The sequence below is a fragment of the Hemicordylus capensis genome, chromosome 1, assembly GCF_027244095.1.
Source record: "Hemicordylus capensis ecotype Gifberg chromosome 1, rHemCap1.1.pri, whole genome shotgun sequence".
Lineage (NCBI taxonomy): Eukaryota > Metazoa > Chordata > Lepidosauria > Squamata > Cordylidae > Hemicordylus > Hemicordylus capensis.
The window spans coordinates 187,857,035-187,875,794 of NC_069657.1; the positions used below are offsets into that span (position 1 = coordinate 187,857,035).

General features: G+C 43.4%; 1 protein-coding gene across 1 annotated transcript in view; it reads right to left on the reverse strand.

The window, feature by feature from the left end:
* Nucleotides 1-808: 808 nt before the first annotated feature.
* Nucleotides 809-18,760, reverse strand: part of PLA2R1 (phospholipase A2 receptor 1) — a 107,272-nt gene continuing 89,320 nt past the window's right edge. Inside the window, exons 25-32 of the mRNA XM_053299248.1 lie at nucleotides 14,956-15,100; nucleotides 14,093-14,331; nucleotides 12,968-13,136; nucleotides 10,832-10,972; nucleotides 8,927-9,043; nucleotides 7,844-8,020; nucleotides 1,798-1,830; nucleotides 809-1,688 (exon numbers count right to left, since the gene is read on the reverse strand). Of these exons, the coding sequence (XP_053155223.1) occupies nucleotides 1,474-1,688; nucleotides 1,798-1,830; nucleotides 7,844-8,020; nucleotides 8,927-9,043; nucleotides 10,832-10,972; nucleotides 12,968-13,136; nucleotides 14,093-14,331; nucleotides 14,956-15,100 (1,236 nt within the window). The 3' untranslated portion in view covers nucleotides 809-1,473. The remainder of the gene's footprint in view (nucleotides 1,689-1,797; nucleotides 1,831-7,843; nucleotides 8,021-8,926; nucleotides 9,044-10,831; nucleotides 10,973-12,967; nucleotides 13,137-14,092; nucleotides 14,332-14,955; nucleotides 15,101-18,760) is intronic.

Sequence of the window (18,760 nt, forward strand, 5' to 3'; positions counted from 1 at the left end):
AAATAAATAGTCATTAGGATAGTTGGTACAAAAGGTTGATGCACTGGAACTCCATCTTCAACACTGTCTCCCCATCTCCAGACGAACCTAGACACACTTTAAACTGATCTTACCCAATACTTAAAACAACAGAAGCTAAAATATACCCATCCACTACTACCATACAACCAGAACACCCACACATGCCAGTTTCTGGGCCGGGATGATTGGTACCTGCCCTCATTATCCCCCAAAGTGGCTCCCCCAAAGTTATTTGGGTCCCCTCCCTAAATAATCCACTGCTTGAAATGTCTTCCTCACCTTGTCTTGTGTATGGGCTTTCCCTACACCAGGAGCTTGCAAACATGAAATAAAGTATATTTCATGAACTTGAAGTGTGTGTGTTAGGGAGGCACAGATAAGAGCTAAAAGGAAATTCCATGGCCAAAGTAGGACAATAAGGAACAAACCCACTCAAACCAATAGTCAAGAACCACATTGGAAGAGATCTGGTCAGGCCATTAAAGCTCTTCTGAACCTAGAGGAATAACAGCATTCTAGGCTAAGGTCGCAGAGAATAATCAGACCTGGGTCCCTGTTCCACTAGGGCTGCTAATAACTCAGGTATCTGGGTTCTTTCTATGTCCAGAGCCTAGAAACTATTTTTAATAGATGCCTAAATTGAAATGCTAGTATATGAAATGTGTCGGGATTATAAATAAGAGCCTGGCGAAGAACAGAGGCCAGTCTACCATAGTATTTATTTATTTGTTAGTTTGTTTGATTTATATACCACCCTTCAAAAATGGTTCAGGGCAGTTGTAAAATAAAACATGACTCTGGATTTAAGACAACGATCCCCTTAAAAATGCAGGTGAAATACAGGTTATACTTACACTTACTCAAAAGGAAGATAACTCTGAATTTAAGACAAGCCCCTGATGTCTAACAACAAAGAATTTGGAAAAAACTAATCTTGCATTTAGGTAAATAGGTTTAGGAAAGGACTATCCTTCCCCTTGTTAGAGGAAATGCATCCCCTGAATGATAGGCCTTTCTGCAACTGTGCTAAATTCCTATAAAACTGAAGCAAGACATCTGGATTCCTTAAAAGGAAATAAACTAATGATCTTGCTGGTCAAGTTTCAAGAGTTAAGATCTTTAAAGGTAGTTTTCTAAGGAACTGTACTTGATCTTGCAAAAGGACTCTTCCAGCAGATTCACAGGACATTCCATACCAATAATATCCAATCTGCTTTTAGACATGCCCTTGCTCCCAAAATTCCAGTCTGTACACTGTGATGAATGTAACATGGCAAAATGAGAGCTGAATCAGTTTTTTATTTTAAAGTTGATGGATGAACATGATCTCATCCTAAGCTGTAATCAGATCACAACATTATTATTTTTTGATAGAGACTGCTGAGCTTTTTATTTTTATTCTTGTAAATTGCATATTAAATGAATTTGTTCATGATCCCTACTATTGCAGCATTAAAGGTCATCATTCCGCCCAAGATCAGAAATAAGGATAGTTTCTTCAACCGCAGGAACTTCCGACTTTACCTCGGCAGGGCAGGCATTTCTGAACCACAAAATCCCTCTAAAGAGATTACTGGGTTTGTGCAAGCACCACCAACATGCACAAGCACTAGCAATTATCATCAGCATTGTAAATATCCCCAGGACTACCATTTGATGGTATGACACTGGAAAAAGATGAAAAGAAAAAAGGTTTGATAGCAACTAAAATGACATCACACATTTTTCACTTCAGTCTACTTCATTAAAAACCAGCCAAGTAATTGTAAAACATACCTTTCACTGACTGTATGGTAACCTCATGATAATCTGAAAAAGATTCAAATTATTGAACAGTGTGTGAAAGTTGGCTTACACAACTAATTGCTTAAATAGTTATACAGAGAAGACAGTGACTAGAGACAAATTTGGCTAAATATAAACATTAGCATCATTAAGCAAAAATGTTTTCATTTAAGAAAATTTTGTAAAATCACTAAGAAATCATACATTCTGCCAACAAAAATGATTTTAATCACCCAACTGTGGATATATAGTGTGTAATTTTTTGTTTTAAAATTCACTAACTGGTAGGCCTGTGCAAATTTGAATTTTATCTGAAACTGTCCCCAAAAGGTAAAAATCAGTAAAATCTGAATCCATTAAAAAAAATTGGATCAGTAAAATCAGGCCGGTTTGAATCCCCGCTGATATGTTTCCCAGACTATGGGAAACAACTATTTCGGGCTGCAGCAATATAGGAAGATGCTGAAAGGCATAATCTCATATGTGCGGGAGATGGCAATGGTAAACCTCTCCTGTATTCTAGCAAAGACAACCACAGGGCTTTGTGGTCGCCAGGAGTCGACATCGACTTGACGGCACACTTTACTTTAAAGTCAGTATTAATTCTGAAATATTGAAATTAATTTCAGAAATACGTCAGAATTTTGTAATTGGAGAAATGGAATAGGGATTTTCCTCATTGAGGTTAATGGGAAAAACAAAATACAATCACTAAAAATAACTGGTTGGTCCTAAAGCCTTGAAACTTGTCACACATGTGGGGAAAGAGGTCAGGGCCCCTTGTAGTGAACTTGAAGATAATTGCCCAATCCATTTTGTTAAAAAATGGTGGAAAGGGGTGAAATCTGGCTTGTTTCAAGCCAGAACTTTACAAAAACTTTTGAATTATGGTCCAAAGAGTGTCTTCAGTTTTAGAAGACCCTCTTTGGACCATAATTCCACCAACACATAAAGGAATCTGCCCTTTGCCTTCATGAAAAGGGTTGACAGAAAGCCCCTTTTGCTCCCCGTTTTATATTTCTGGAAGCATGGGCATACAGTTATGAAATCTGGCACGCATGAAGTCCACATTGGCAGGACTCTGTAATTTTTCTCAAATCTATGGGGCAATCCCCGCTTTTTGATGATTTTTACAAACCATTCTGGATCTGAAGCACTCCCTAGGACCATCATCGCATCCCCATGTGGAGGAACAAGGACATTCCTTTGATTTTATATTAATTTTTGTCTTCCCCATTGCAGAAGTACATAGTCAGTAAAAGTAATTTGAAGGTTTCTGGTTTTGTGATTAGGAAAAAACCAACAACTTTGCCTTCTAGCCATTAAGGAATTAAAAGGTGCAAAGTCCTTTAGCCTGTTCCTGTAGTAGGCTTACCCACAGGGCCTAAGGACTGGAAGTTAACCTTAGACTGCCTACTGGCTGGAGGTTAACCTAGACTGCACTGGAGTAGGGGCGTGCATGAACTGTTTGATGGCAAATGGTCTGCCATGAACTGGGCTGGTACAACAGTTCCATTGTGAACCAAACCAGTCTCCAGGAGAGGTGGGCTGGTCCGAGATCACACTAGATTGCGTCCAGTTTGGATCAAACCGTTTCACCAGTTCAAGTGGCGATTGTAAAGTTAGGATAAAGTTATTGTAAAGTAAGGAATAGGGTAAAGCTTAGGCGGCTGTGGTCAGGGCAGGCAGGTGGTGCCGGGGGTGGCAGTGAGAGGCATCTTTGGAAGTAAAGTGCTGTTAGTGCTTATCAATGCATACTGCAGCGGCGCTCCCCCCCTCGCCCCGAGCCTGCAGCGCATGGGGGTAGTGCGGAGTCCTGGCTGGGCCCTCACTCAACTGTCCTCTGCACATACCTCTCACAGCCTCCCCCCACCGGTGCCAATGTGCCTGCCCTCACCACAGCTGCTCTAAGCTTTATCCTATTTCTAACTTTACAAAATCTTTATCCTAACTTTACAATAGACGCTCGAACTGGCAAACCAGTTTGATCTGGATCGATTCAATGGACTGGACCAGCTGGTCAGTTCGACCAAACTGGTTCACAGACCATGGTCCAGGACGAATTCACTTTGAATTTGGACCAAACTGTGCAACAACAGTCTGTTTACATCCCTACACTGGAGTAGCCGGAGCCTCCTTCATTTGTGTCCTTTCCCTACCATTGGAAGCAATGTTGCTACAAATTGTATTTCTTCATCTGACACAACCTCTGGCATCTCCTGCTCTTCTTCGATATACCTATTCTCCAGCTCTTCCATTACAAGTGCACTTTTGTGCATCCTCTTTTCATCAACCAGCGTATGACGCTCGTTAATGTGAGACTTATTGACTGGATTGTCACAGGCTTTAGCATTTGCTAGTCTTTCTTTAAGCTCTTTTTTGCACCAAGTATTCATCAAATCCGGTTTCTCTCAGCATGTCTTTAGTTTTGGCTAATTTATCTTCTGAAAGATTTAACAATGAGGAGTCAGTCTTTTTGGCATATTTTGAGCTCTTTTTCCTTGTTTGTTTCAGTTTCTGTCCTTGGGGCTTATTAATACCCTTGGCTGCAGTCTCCCATGCATCTCTGTCAATTAGTCCTGGGTTTCCTTCTTGTCTTCCATTTCCTGCAGTAGGGAAAAATGGTTTGATGTTGTTTCATCACTCCTTTGGGTTTTCCCTTGTGAGCCACATTCTGCTTTCTTATTATGCCTCACTATGGGCTTTTACGCACAGCAGGTAAAGCTCTGGTGTAAATGTTGAGTGAAGCCACTTCGAATTACACTCATGGCATGAGGGAAGCAGCCCCTCCCCTCTTCTCCCAGGGGTTTCTTTTGGTGCAGGTTCATGTTTTATGGCGGGGTTGGGGGGAGAGCTCTCCTTGGGTAGGAACACAATGTTACCTTCAAAACCTCCTGTCCTAGACTGGGAGCATTTGCATACATCAATAGATTTCTTCCTTTTCCCCCAACATATGCGTGGAGTTTTAACCAGCAAAAACCTTAAGCAAGCAGACTAATATTGTTCAAAAAAGTCAACTTGAGCAAACACAAAGGTTTTACTTTTGTAACTAGAACTTAAAGCGTCTGCTTCCTCCAGCTAGGCAAGCCTGTTCAATCTGCATTTCTAAAGAGCTATACCTGCACTCCTAAAGAGTGTTTCCCTCTTATCATGTTAATGATTCTACATCAGTGCCTCTCCCTATTTGCTTCGGTGTTTTTAGAAAAACTCACTTAAAACCAGCATTTAAAAAACCCAGAAATACATCGAGATAAGCTAGAATTTGGAAGACAAAGTCCGATTTGCATGTGGAGTGCTTCTAAGGATCTTGAATGGACTTTGGGGTAAGTTTGTCCGGTGTGTGAATGCCCCACTCTTGATCAGGTTACATTTTTTGTCTTTCAGAAGTTCCTCTCTCAACTAGATTGGTCGCCTGGGGATCTGTGTGTTGGTGGGTCATTCCATTCATTTGTTCTGCACACTTCAGGATCCTCATCCTTTGTTTGTGTGCTGTTTGACCTTTCAGTATTTAAAACCTTTCCAGATAAGTGCAACTATAATAGTTGTCTGGACACAAGTGGTATGCATGGCTTGCCTTATGTGTGGCATAAGTTGCAGATCACTTCCAGTTGGCACAGCACAGAGGAGTGAGCCAGCTCCCCACATTCTGAACATAAGAGCGACTCTTAGTATTTCCTTATGTGATACCAAGAACCTTATTGGAAGCAGGCCGGGCCATCATGGGGTTCCCTCCTCAGTCTACACTTTTTTCTCCCCCTATGGATTTGGCTTTGACTCCTTGCGTCGACTTCTTTACTTTCTGATTCAATTCCCATTCCTTTTTCTTTTTAATCCTGAGTGTTAAGGAGTTCACCACACCAAAGAGATAATCACGTCATGCTTCACCTGTGCACACTCCTTTAAATTGAGGTTTGGTGTTATGTTTCTCTGGAGTTTTCCAATTTGTTATGACTTCTTGAAACCGATAAACAAAATGCAACTCGTTCACCTGATCCAAGTGAAAAACCCCTGGTTTTAATTTCTTCAGAGCCAAAATATTTTCAGTTGCAAAAGGGGTCAAGTCCTTTGCCTTTTAAAATTCTTCATTATCCTCATAAACTCAAACCCAAATAAAGACAGGACATGTGTAGCTGGAAGAAACTAGGGCCACTTAATTGAATAAATTACAAACCTGCAATGAGGAATTGAACTAAAGTGCGGGTATCCTCTATGTGGGTCAGTCTCATAGGAGTTATGCCCACAGGAGGACAAAGGACCGGACTTTGACTTTGCTTGGAACCAATCCGAACCTTATCTCTACCATGAGGTTACCCCCGATGAGGAGACGCAGACCAGGCCACCTCAACCCAGGTCGCAAGGCACTGGGCAGCATTCGCTGGCATGCATCCGAGTAAGAGCGGATCCAGCCCGAGAGTCGCAAGATCACCAAGCCTTCCTCCGTATTCCCACTCACCATAACAGCCCTCCAGCCCAACACCAATGCAAATTAACCTACCTCAATCCACACTCATCCATAAAGTGACCAAATAACTCAGTGACAACCTTAACAAAGTCAGTGAGAAGTAGGTGAAAAAAGGCCCCAACCGTAGCCAATCTGCTGAGACCCAAAAAATTCCTACTTGACCCAAAAGGCAACCAGAATAACCCTCACTGAGTCAGGATGGGTGGGAGGGCGCCTGCCCACAGAGTAACGGAGAAGGAACCAAATGGAGCTGGCTTCTCATGCAGGTGCTCCTGTTTCCTGATTGGTCCACATGCAACATGTGACAGTAGACCAGTGTTGCAGCCCACATGACTGCTTCCGGACCGAGCCTGCAACCCCATCCCCTGCCTACCTGGTATCGCCATGAACACAGTGAAGGGGGCAGGGAGCGGCTCTGCATGCAGCGGGGGAGAGCAGGTAAGGACTTGCTCTCTTTTAAAAAAATATCCCATTCCCCACTACCCTCCCTGTGACACTGAACCTGTGCACAGACCTCGGTTCATGCACATCCCTAGTTCTACTTCTCAAGGTCGCTTTCTAGATTACACTGTTTAGCAGTAAAATGCTTCAGCTTCGCAGAATCATTTTGAAAACGTAAATAGCTTGTGCAACCTTCCAATGGGAAAATACAGCTATTTATTTGCAACGCACATGCAATGCTATAGGACTAAAATGGAAGGATAAAATCCGAAAGAAGGCATTGGAAATGTGGCCACACCTTGCTGACAGTGCAGGGACTGCGATGTCAAAACACAGACAGTACGGAAGCACACTTAATGGACAGTAGTGACATTGTTGTAAGCATGTGATCTGGAAAGCACCAAGGCGAAGCAGTGGTAGGAAATCATTTTCTAGAGATTATGGACTGCAGATTTTGCAATGACCCTAAATCCTCAAGGGAAACAGAGTGGCATGTTTAAAGAAAAGGTAATGGTTACCATCAATATGACCAGCAACTACCAGAGGATTCAAAGTGTTTTAACTGAATGAGGCGAGTCTCACAATCAGTGAGACTCGCCTCTAGAGGGTTTGCAGGGAGAGCGGGCCCGCTCTCCAGGCAAAGCAGGAAAGCAGCCCTGGGTGGCCAGATTGGCTGCCCACACGACTGCCGGCTTCGTCATGGAACCAGCAGGGGCTGCAGGGATTGGGGGCCGCACGTTCCCCGGAAGTTCCAGGATGCCCCGTGCAAGTGTGTGGGGCATCCTGGAGAGACCCCCAGGACTGGGAGGCTTGTTTCAGCCTCCTGGTGGGGTTCTCCTTGTGTGTTGCTGAGGGGCGGAGCCACAGCGCGGCAACACACGATCAAATAGATGGGGTTAGCAGAGTGCGAACTCCACTAACCTCGTCTAAGGGGAGGGGGAATTAAGAGGGTTTACTGCTGGGAGCTGTACGGCTCCCGTGGCAGCACGCGATCCACCCAAAGTGGGCTAGGCTCCATTAGCCTGCTTTTGGTGGATCGTGAGAATCTCCTCACTATGTTTATAGAAGACACATAAAAAGAAGGATTAGAATGCAGAGAGAATAGTTGTAGTTGTTTTTAAAACACATTCGTACCTGTACTGGTTTTACATACAAATCCTTTTCTTTCTTGGCAAGGTGATAATTGCCAGATTCCATCTGTGGTCCTCAAAGCAATGCAAACATTTCCTTTCAGCTGACCCGGTTCAGGTTCCTTGATGCCCCAGTTTGAAAAATTGAGAGGAGAGCCATCAAACCATACAATGGTGTTATCTATGAGTAAAAACAATGAAACCCTTAGGGGTAGCCTATATAATCCAGAATTCCTCAACAAGTACTTGCAGTTTTAATTGGTATTTTGTTCCCAATTATTTAATTATGTTGGAATTAAAAATCATGCTGGTTTTAAAAATCTATGGAATACTAGTTTGGTTTTGGTTCTTGCTCACAAACTGAGTTGCCCTGGAACTTCAGTGTTGAAGGGAGGACCTGTCTGGCTCCAGTTGTTAGGCAGAGGGAGAAGGGCTGCTGGAAGGTTATAGCCCTTCCCTCCCAGCAAAGTCTGACTCTAGCCATTAGCCAGAAGTTCAAAAGCTACTGGGAGCCTGCTTCGCTCTCCCTTCCAGAAAGAACTGTGCTGGAACCATCAGCTGCTCTGTGCCTGTAGAGATGAAGAGAAGGACAATCTACCACAGCCACCTCTGAACAGCAACCACAACCGTTGTCCCTGCCGCAGGAGGCTAGCTGTTTTGGAGGGGTTCATGTTATATTTAGAATTGGGGTTCTCCATTTTTATTTTTTTCAAATTTTAATTGTTAAATAGTGGCTAACATCTTCGCTAATGAAGCATGCAGGTAAGGAGGGACTGTGGGGATGCAGCAGAGGGCGGCCCATGCAAAAAATAACAAAAAAAACCCCACACCCCAGTCCTTCTATGCATGCACTGCTGTGCAAGTGGGAAGCAAAACTTCCCAGCTCTGCTCACATTCTGTTCCCTGGGAGGGAATGTAAAAGAAACGAAGGGATCAAGTATGTTACACTGTGGCAGAGCAAGTTATCTTATTGGTTGGCCTATACCAGTCAACTTGACCTCAAAAGAAATTGGATTACTATTCCTGGTAGGCTAGCCATTCACAGATAGATGTGATTGAACCATTCCCCCTTCTCCCTTTAACTTACTATTGGTAAGAAAGTGGATGTTAAGCCAAATCATTTCAACTAAGGACCCAAAAGAATGTAGCTCTTCCAGAAGAAATATATTTTCATTGTCGTCTTTAACAGTTAGAAGATTAGAACCTAAAAAAGTGAATATATATATTCATTGTGTGATCGTGTTCAGAATATACACCTAATTAGAATATTCTTATTTAAGTTTTCTTATGGTTTGCAAAGGGCTGATTTCTTAGGAATTGTTGAAGATTACGCATCTTTAAGGTTTCCCCCCAAAGGGAATAATTGAGAAAATAATCAGCCCTCTGCCCTATTCCTTTGAAATAATTCTGGCAGCTTCCTTGCCCCCACTGAGCATTACCACCCGCCCAACTCTGCTCTGGGCCAACCCCTTCCCCCGCAACATGAAGCTATACTTTTGCTGAAACCTCCATTATTCCCTATGGGAAAAATCTTAAACTTCAAAAATTCACCAAAAATTAGTCCTTTGCCAAATTCCTCTGAAATGTGGGTGGTAGCTTCCACCCATTGGGCACTACCATCCCCACCCACTAGTTTTGCCCCGGGGCTGTTTTTTAAAATCCAAAACATTTCAGATTCGGATTTTGCAATTTTGAACAAAGAATGAAATTGGGGTGTTTCGGATTGGCTGATTTCGAACAAAGAACAAAATGGAAGTGTTTCAGATTCGGGCCGAAAACAAAACAGAAAAACAAAACAAAATGCACAACCCTACCAGAGTGGAAGCCAGGATTCAAGTTTTAGCTCGGCCATGAAACTTACTAGGTAACCTTGAGTGTCAATATAAAGTACATTTCAGGATTGATGTGAAGATAATATGGGGATGGAAGCCCTTTACATCTAGGTGTGAAGAAAGAATGTTACAAAATGCTGATAAGGAACCTCTTCTCACAAGCAGTGAGAAGGGATCATAGGTGGGCCGTAGGGAACGCAGGTTAAAACTACCTTCCCCACAGACAATTGTCTCCCCTTTCCTGGGCAGGCAGATCACCTGCCCAGATGAGCGGCGCCTGCTCCAAGCAGCTCTGAGGGTCAGGGTGCTGGGATGCTCCACTGCCGCGTGTTGCTCCACCCTCTGGAGCTCTGATAATGCACCACACCCATCATCCCCCTCCCCGAGTGTGCCAGCCATGACTGCAAGCAGCCGTGGTTGACACACGAGCAAAAAACTGAGGTTAGGGAGTGCTCACTCCCTTAACCTCATTTTCAAAGGAGGCTACTTAGGCAGGTTTGCCCCCGTGTTTGGCCTGATCCCGGTTTTGCACACGTGTGTAAACAATCTCATAGTGTAACTACTGAAGTGAATCTCTATCTAGCTGTGCTAGTTTTAATAATATGTAAAGGAGATATCTGTTTACATTCCTGAAACCCACAACCTGTTTGTCTAACTCTCAAATTATTCATTAAAGTACTTAGCAATGTAAAAGGGGAAGCTGCACGGTACTGTCTCACCTACTCAGCTTCTAACCTCGGACTGCAGGATTAAAACACAAAGCAGTTTTCCAACCAATGTACTCTTAGCAGAATAAACTTGCATGCTGTAGTTGTGAGGAGGCTATTATAAATATGTGAGGAGGCTATTTCTACATAGGAAAAATGTAACATGTGAAGTGGAGAAAAGGCAACATTAGAGTGAAAAAGATGGAGAGAGAAAACCTCAATCGGTACCTAGAAATGATTATTGGTACTTATCAATGATTATTTATTGTAAAATATAAATTTCCCAATGCATTTTGATAAAACATCATCTTCAGGTCCACTGCATCTATCAACATCAAACACAAACAAGTATTTCTGTTGATGTCTATTACACTGTGAAAAGAACATTGCAAATTTAAAAATGCAGGATCATAAAACATTTGTCAATGTTTCACTCTGCAGTTAACAGATTACCTTGCTTTTTGCAAAATTCGAATGCTTCATCAAAATTTGAGTTCTCTAAAACGGTGGAAAAGCTGTAGCAACTGTTTTTAAATTTTATCCAAGGGACTGTTTTTTCATTACACAATCCTTTATATTCAGTTGGTTTTCTCTCTGTAATAGAAGTTACAGTTTAGTAATTATACTAAGAATAAAGACTTTGCTTTATAGGTTCCACATTTTGTGATAGTTTACTGAGGCGTTTTCCAGATTACACGCTGCAACAGTTTTGCAACGTGTCCGCTCAGTGCCCCTCCATAATGCCTGTGTTGCAACATCGCGTCGCTGCGCTGTCAGCAGGGTGCCATTCATAATTCCAATGCATTTAGCCCTATAACGTTGTATATGCACTGCGGGAGAGTAGCTGTATTTTTCTGTTGTAGGAGGCTTGCTTCATCATTTATGCAATGCAGCATGGTGTGGTGTGGACGTTTTAAATCGTGGTGCAACAATTTGTTGATTTTTACAGTCCTTTTCCATCCTGTTCATGAAATAATCTCTCCGTGAAATAATTTTTTCCCCACCCGGGCTTTTGCGCAAAAGTGCAACCCGATTTTCATCTGCTTTCGGCTTTTGATTTCGATCGCATTTGCTTGTTTTTCATCAGACTTATTTTTTGGACATGTTCATGTTTCCTCTTTTTGTGTGTGCTGTGGATTGGCTGGCTTAGTTGGCATATTGAGGATCTGTTGATATGTAAAGCCACATTTTGTTTAAAAAATATCATCAATCTGTTTCTTGTGTAAAGGTATGTTTTCGGACCCTGATGTGCTTCCCCCTGCTTGCAGCTTTGAGCAAAGGCACCACGGAATTTAAAAAAAAGAGTTTGTCGCCTCAGTGATTCCCCGCCCCATCCATTTGGCCCAAAATGGAGGAGGAGGAGGGGGTAGTGAATGTGATTCCGGTGGAATATGGACACCTCATGAACGGAAAACCCACTGCAATAGTGGGTAATATAAATGGCCCAAACACTGTCACAATTAGGGATGTGCAAACAGGTTCAACCTCGAACCAGTTTGATGTTGAATTGGTTCGGTTTGATGGTTCGGGGTTGAACCAACCCCCCCCCCCCGTTTAGTCCAACCTCGGACTGAACCCCTCCGATGGTTTGGGGGGTTGAGATTGATTTTTTTGAGTGAAATATTTTTTCTACCTTTCTCCCCTTTGGGGATGTTCCTTGGGGCAGCGGGTGTGTGTGTGTCTGTGGAGGTTTTTCCTCCCCCTGCCAGCCTCCGTAATCACCCCCTCTGGCTGTTTTGGCTGTTTTTTCAGACCATTTGAGCCTCCGTATTTTGGCATGGCGGCCAAAATGGCAGCTGTTGCACATGCGCAAATGGCCTCTGCGAGACCTGGTATGGCCCAGGGCCTCACAGAGACCATTTGTGCATGTGCGGCAGCCACCATTTTGAGCAATGAACTTAACTACGGCCTGAAAAACCAGCCAAAATGGCTGGAGGGGGTGATTATGGAGGCCAGTGGGGGGAGGGGGAACCTCCGTGGACATCCCCGCTGCCCCAAGGAACTCCCCCAAAGGGGAGAAAGGTTAAAAAAAATTCCCACTAAAAAGAAAAATCCGTGAACCCGCCCGGACCAGACCGAAGCAGGGGGGGTTTGAGAGAGTGCCGGACTGAACTGGTCTGGTCAGGTTCGAGTTCAGTCCAGACTCAGTCCAGATTCGAATCGAACCGGGCCAGCTGGTTCCATGCACATCCCTAGTCATGATGCATTGAAAAATACACCAAGAAATGCTGTACTTGTGGTTTCAAGCCACAGCCTCATACCGTTGCACATTGCAACACTTTAACTGGCATAATCCCATAACCACAGAACAAGACTCTGTATGTCCTATGTGTTGTACAGATTAACAAATATGGAAGGAAGTTGGGCAATTCTTTGACTTTAGTTAATATTTTGCTGTTTAATGGAATTTCCCTCTGATTGCATTTCTCGTTTTGACTTGGGGATAGTTCTTTCTTTAGTAGAATTATGCAACACTGAATGTCTAAACAAAGACTATCACTTTAACTACTGCTTTGAAAAAGGTGCTCAGTGGTCAAAGAGGGCTATATGCAGAACAGAATTCAGTGCCTAATACAAAAACCGCCTTACTGGGTGGAATGTGGCAAACTGCTCCATTCAAAAGTGTCTCACAACTGGTTCTTCTCCAGCGTCCATTAATATCAATGTAAACACACCTTCCAGATGTCTGTGATTCCTCATCTTCCCAGAACATAAGAAAAGGCTTTGTACCATCTGACCACTGAAAGCTAAGGCCATCCTGACCAAAAAAATAAAAGGGGGAGGGGTTTAATTAGCTCTTGCTTTGTCTTGTTGTTCATTAAACAAATGTTTACCCATTCACTCTTTTCAATAACAGGAGCCTAAGCTAATAGATAAGAAAACTCTTTAACACTTGCAGGTCATAAATTACTTGTTACTGACAAAGATTATAAAAATGAGATATTTGTAGGAATAAGATAAAGGGCAAAACAATACCATGGCTGACATACAGGGCAATGTTCTGCCAACTGGCATAGGGGGAATGCTGGTGGCCCCTGTCTAACCTGCTGCTGGCGGCCCCAGACATGCCCCCTGCACCTGACATCAGACACACCTGCAGCTGATGTCAGATGTGCAGGGGGCGTGGTCACGTTTGCAAATAGGGCCACGTGCCCTGTTTGCGAACAAATTATAGCCAGTGCCTGGTTTGCAGCAGCGGCCGGGAGTGCCTTTTCCTGCTTGTAAAGGCAGGGAGATGTGTTCCTGGCCAGGCTGGAAACCCAGCACTGACTGAAGCTTTTCAAAAACAGAGCCATGCATCTTTCTATTTGGGAGTATTTGAGGAGTCCCCTGTTCTGACGGACAGGCTCACAAATGTCCCAGTTCAATAAGTTTTTAGTAATCAGGGTATACCACTAATACCACTTTTCAAGGGTCTAGCTCATTTGGAGTAGTAACTTCAGTACCCCCATGTGTGACTGATTATACACTTTTACACACACACGAACACACACACTACATGACCACACAATGTAATAGTGATCTATTTCCACACATAACCCTTCTCTTGTCTTGATATCCATTCAGTGCCTTTAATTCAGAAAATTAGTTTTATATACTAATTTGAACGTAATTTATAGTGTCTTTATTCCAGCTACTGATGGGAATACATATGAATGTACTTGCTGAATCATACTAAATCATACTAAATATGCATGTATTTTAAATACTTACATCTGAAGTGAACAATCCAATCCAGTGAGTGTAGCCTAATCGATTTATGATGACAGTGAGGAAGGCTTGGTGATAGTGGTCTGAAATGCTGACCAGTTCAGCCCCATTTGTCTTGCATGTTTTTAAAGCCATGTACCAAGTCATATTCCCACTGATTAATGTATATGTCCTGTCTGCATATTCTAAAGTATCTGGTACTGGATACATCACGGAAGAGTCTATGACATATCTGGAAGTATCTGTGGCAAGAAAGAGACAAGAAAATATCAAGCATCACCAGGAGAGTCATCAAAACTTTCCAGCTTAGCACACATGACATAAGAATTAATGGTATTGATACTGGCATCAAACAATAAGTATACATGCATGAATCAGCACCATGTTATGCATACCATAGAATAAGTTAGACTTGAGTTGGACACATTCATCTATATAATATTAATGTGAACTGGGGCCCAAAAGGGGAGAAGATGGTAGAAAACTCCCCCCTCCCGCTGCCATTACTCTAACATAACCTAGTTCTAAATATCTGCTCCAATTGTGACAGCTTCCTATAAGGCAGCTTCCTATGTTCCTATGTAAAGGGTCTTGCACAAACAGAACTCCCCTTCTACCAAAAGTAGCTTCTGCCAATAATGAGCTTCTGTGTCAAGCAGACTGCATAACACAGGGATTCCTAGCTTTCAGTCCTCAGATGTTACTGGACTAAAATTCCCAGCATCTCCAGCATTCAACCACTGTGGCTTGGGATGATGGGAGTTGTAGTCCAACAACATCTGGGGACCCAAGGAACCCGTGACATAAAGCATAAGTGTAATAACTAAAAAAAAAATAATCAGAACAAAAACAAAATAATCATTTACCTTGAGCCTTCTGGCAGACAAATCCATAAACGTTTTCACAATTTTCTAGGTACCATTTCCCCATTAAATTGAAACTAGGATTATTTAATATTAAAGTACATAGTGGAGCTTTTTCTTGTATTTTGGCACTGTAATTATGGAGATTCTGAAATTAATATATATATATATATGTTAAATAAATAAATAAATAAATAAATAAATAAATAAATAAATTTGTGGTGAAATCTGTGTTAAAAGCAATATATTGGTTTTAGTGGTAATTCCCTTACCTGCTGTTGACGTTTTTCCTACCTGCATCCTCAAGGAGATAATAGCCATTCAATCTCTGGCTCAGATCCTGACCCTTCTCTCCAAAGATCACCCGGGCCTGCTGGCCCCTCCTGTGACAGACACTGTCTCAACTAACCCTAACCCTAACCCTAACCCTCAGTGAGTGTCTGCTCCTCCTCAGACACCTCCCCCTTTCTAGTAAGTCCCCTGCCCCCCTCTTCTCTCCAATGCCCTTGAGTGGGGGGCATGACAATTGAGATCATTGGTTGGTATGAGGAGAGTGCTACAAAGACTTACATAGTCCTGTGAAGATAAGTCCCTAGTCATAGACAAGCAAAAGACTAAGGTTATGGTATTTGAAAAAAGACCAAAAGAACACAAATGGCAAATTAACAGGAGTAGGGTTGAGCAGGTTAGGCGCTATAAGAACTTGGGTATAGTTTTCCATGCAAATGGTACTAGGGATGTGCCTGGTCTGGAGCAGTCCGGACTGGCACCAAAGGGGGGCCTTTCTTTAAGGGCGGGGAGGGCTTACTTACCTCTCCCGCCTCTTTGCCCCCTCCAGCGCCCGTATATTACCAAGTAATTGGGGCGCTGGAAACCAGCCGCCCCCGCCACCCCCCCGCGAGCGGATTATGGCCAAAGCTACTGCTGCCCCCGTTGCCCGCCCTCCCAGCAGCCCGCCCTCCCTCCCTCCTTCCCAGCTGCCCGCCCGAGTCCTCACCAGATGTTGATTTAAAAATAGAGAGGAGCTCGTGAACAGAGCTCCTCTCTCGGCAAAGTCCCGGATGCTACTGAGGCTTTGCGAGGCGCGCGCACGCCGCAAAAGACGCCTGGGAGTTGCGGCGGAGGCCTGGTCTACCTGCCGGTCTACCCGCCGGGACGAGGCCGGGTAGACCAGGCCTCCGCCGGAACTCCCAGGCGTCCTTCGCGGCGCGCGCATGCCACGCAAAGCCTCAGTAGCGTCCGGGACTTTGCCGAGAGAGGAGCTCTGTTCGCGAGCTCCTCTCTATTTTTAAATCAACATCTGGTGAGGACTCGGGTGGGCAGCTGGGAGGGAGGGCGGGCTGCTGGGAGGGTGGGCAGGCGACGGGGGCAGCAGTAGCTTTGGCCATAATCCGCTCGCGGGGGGGGCTGGTTTCCAGCGCCCCAATTACTCGGTAATATATGGGCGCTGGAGGGGGCAAAGAGGCGGGAGGGGTAAGTAAGCCCTCCCCGCCCTTAAAGAAAGACCCCCCACCTGGACCCGGAGCGGCCAGGTCTGAACCGGTCTGGACAGTTCGGAGGCCTTTAGAATGGCCTCTGGACCGGTTCGGACACACCCCTAAATGGTACATGGGGTGCACAATGAAAATATGCTGCAGCAAGTGCACAGAGGAGTGCATCTGTTTTATTAATTTTTTTCACACTAGAAGGGGCTATTTCATCCCAGCGGCTGTCAAAGTAAACCAGGCCAAAATATTGGCACAAATGTTATCTGTTCCATCTGCAACTTCAAACCCATGGAAGTTGTTCAGTCTAGATTCCTTTGTGCCATATTCCGGGTGCCTAGATGTGTTTAAAATGTCATTCTACACCTAGAGCTGGGTTTAACCAGAGTTGAAGCCCAGGGGTGGCTTCAAACATTTAACTAAGGAGTTGGCATATCCTCCCTAAATGCCTGCCTGGAAATAGTAATGGGCTGGATGAGGGAGAATAAACTGAAGCTGAATCCAGATAAGACGGAGATACTTATTGTGCAGGGTCAGAACTCTAGAGACGATTTTGATCTGCCTGTTCTAGACTGGGTCACACTTCCCCAAAAGGAACAGGTCCACAGTCTGGGAGTACTTCTGGATCAACATCTCTCCTTGGTTTCTCAGGTTGAGGCGGTGGCCAGGGGTGATTTATATCAGCTCTGGCTGATACGCCAACTGCGCCTGTTTCTTGAGATCAATGAACTCAAAACAGTGATACATTTGTTGGTAACCTCCAGACTTGACATCTGTAATGTGCTCTACGTGGGGATGCTTTTGTACATAGTCCAGAAACTTCAGTTGGTTCAGAATGCGGCAGCCAGGTTAGTCTCTGGGTCATCTCGGAAAGACCACATTACTCCTTTGTTGATGGAGTTACACTGGCTGCTAATAGTTTTCCGGCAAAATACAAAGTGCTAGTTATAACTTATAAAGCCCTAAACGGCTTAGACCCTGGCTATTTAAGAGAGCATCTTCTTCGCTATGAGCCCCACTGCCCATTGAGGTCACTTGAGGAGGTCCGTCTTCAGTTGCGGCCAACTCATTTGGTGGCTACACAGAGACGGGCCTTCTCGGCTGCTGCCCCAAGATTGTGGAATGCGCTCCCTGCTGAGATACGATTCTCCCCATCTCTGGCAATTTTCAAAAAACACCTGAAAACACATCTCTTCAACCAGGCTTTCTCAGCTTTTTAAAACTTGTTTTTAAATTCTTCTGATTATTTAATTGTTGTTTTATGATGTTTTTAATTGTTAATTTTTGTTTTTATGCTTTATAATTTTTGTTTTAATTATTAACTGATTTTAATGGTGTTTTAATGAACCTGAGCCTTTTGGAAAGGCGGTATAAAAGTGATGATGATGATAATACTGGCTCAAATTATATTTTTGTCATCAGGACCTGGCCCCCATGGTATTGAAAGATAAGTTCCATTGTAGTTGGTGTAAGAACCTTCATGATAAACTGGGCAGATATGGCCTCTCTCCATAATATCTACTTTCATTGGGACATGATGCAGCCAAAAAAATTGTTAAACAATGTATTGTGGGTATGGAGAAGCAATCTGATTTAAGTCTTGTTACACTTAGTAGCATTCCAGGTGTCTTCTGTCTCATACTACCCTCAGCTAGTGGCATACCTTACGAATTTGACCACTCTAAATCAGAGGAGAGTGTCCTCGCTGGCAGAGTTGAATGTCCTGCCTTCTGCCATTTTGGATGGCAGATTTAAGAGAATACCGCTCAGGAACCAGTTATGCTCATGCAGTTCGGGTAATATCAAGTCCATCTCACATGTTCTTTTATGCTGTTTATATTATAGGGACATTAACATTGCCTGGACTGAACCACTTTTAAAAATCATGCCAGGTTGATCAGAAGAGTATTACGCTTCCTTCCTTCTGGCAGACCAGTCTACAGCAATTACAGCTGGGGTAGCAAGATTCTGTGCCGCAGCATGCAAACTGAGATGGGAGCAGTTGATGAATTGTAATTGAGACCTCTGTTTGTATATGTTTTGATGCTCTATTACCCAGTCCTGTAGTTTTTTAAATTTTATTTTACATTAACTTTATTTGATTGCTGGTCACTGAATGTAATGATAAATGCATGCATGCATGCATGCATTCATATCATAGTAAATTGAAATATGAGAAAGATCTGTTTCTCTTGGGTGTGATGTTGTTTTGGAATTATTGGTCTGATTATTGAGTGTCAAAAATCTGTTGAGCAATAACAGTGAAAATATGTTGATATTCAGAATTCCTTCTAAAAATACAATTTAAAAAAAAATTTCACTGA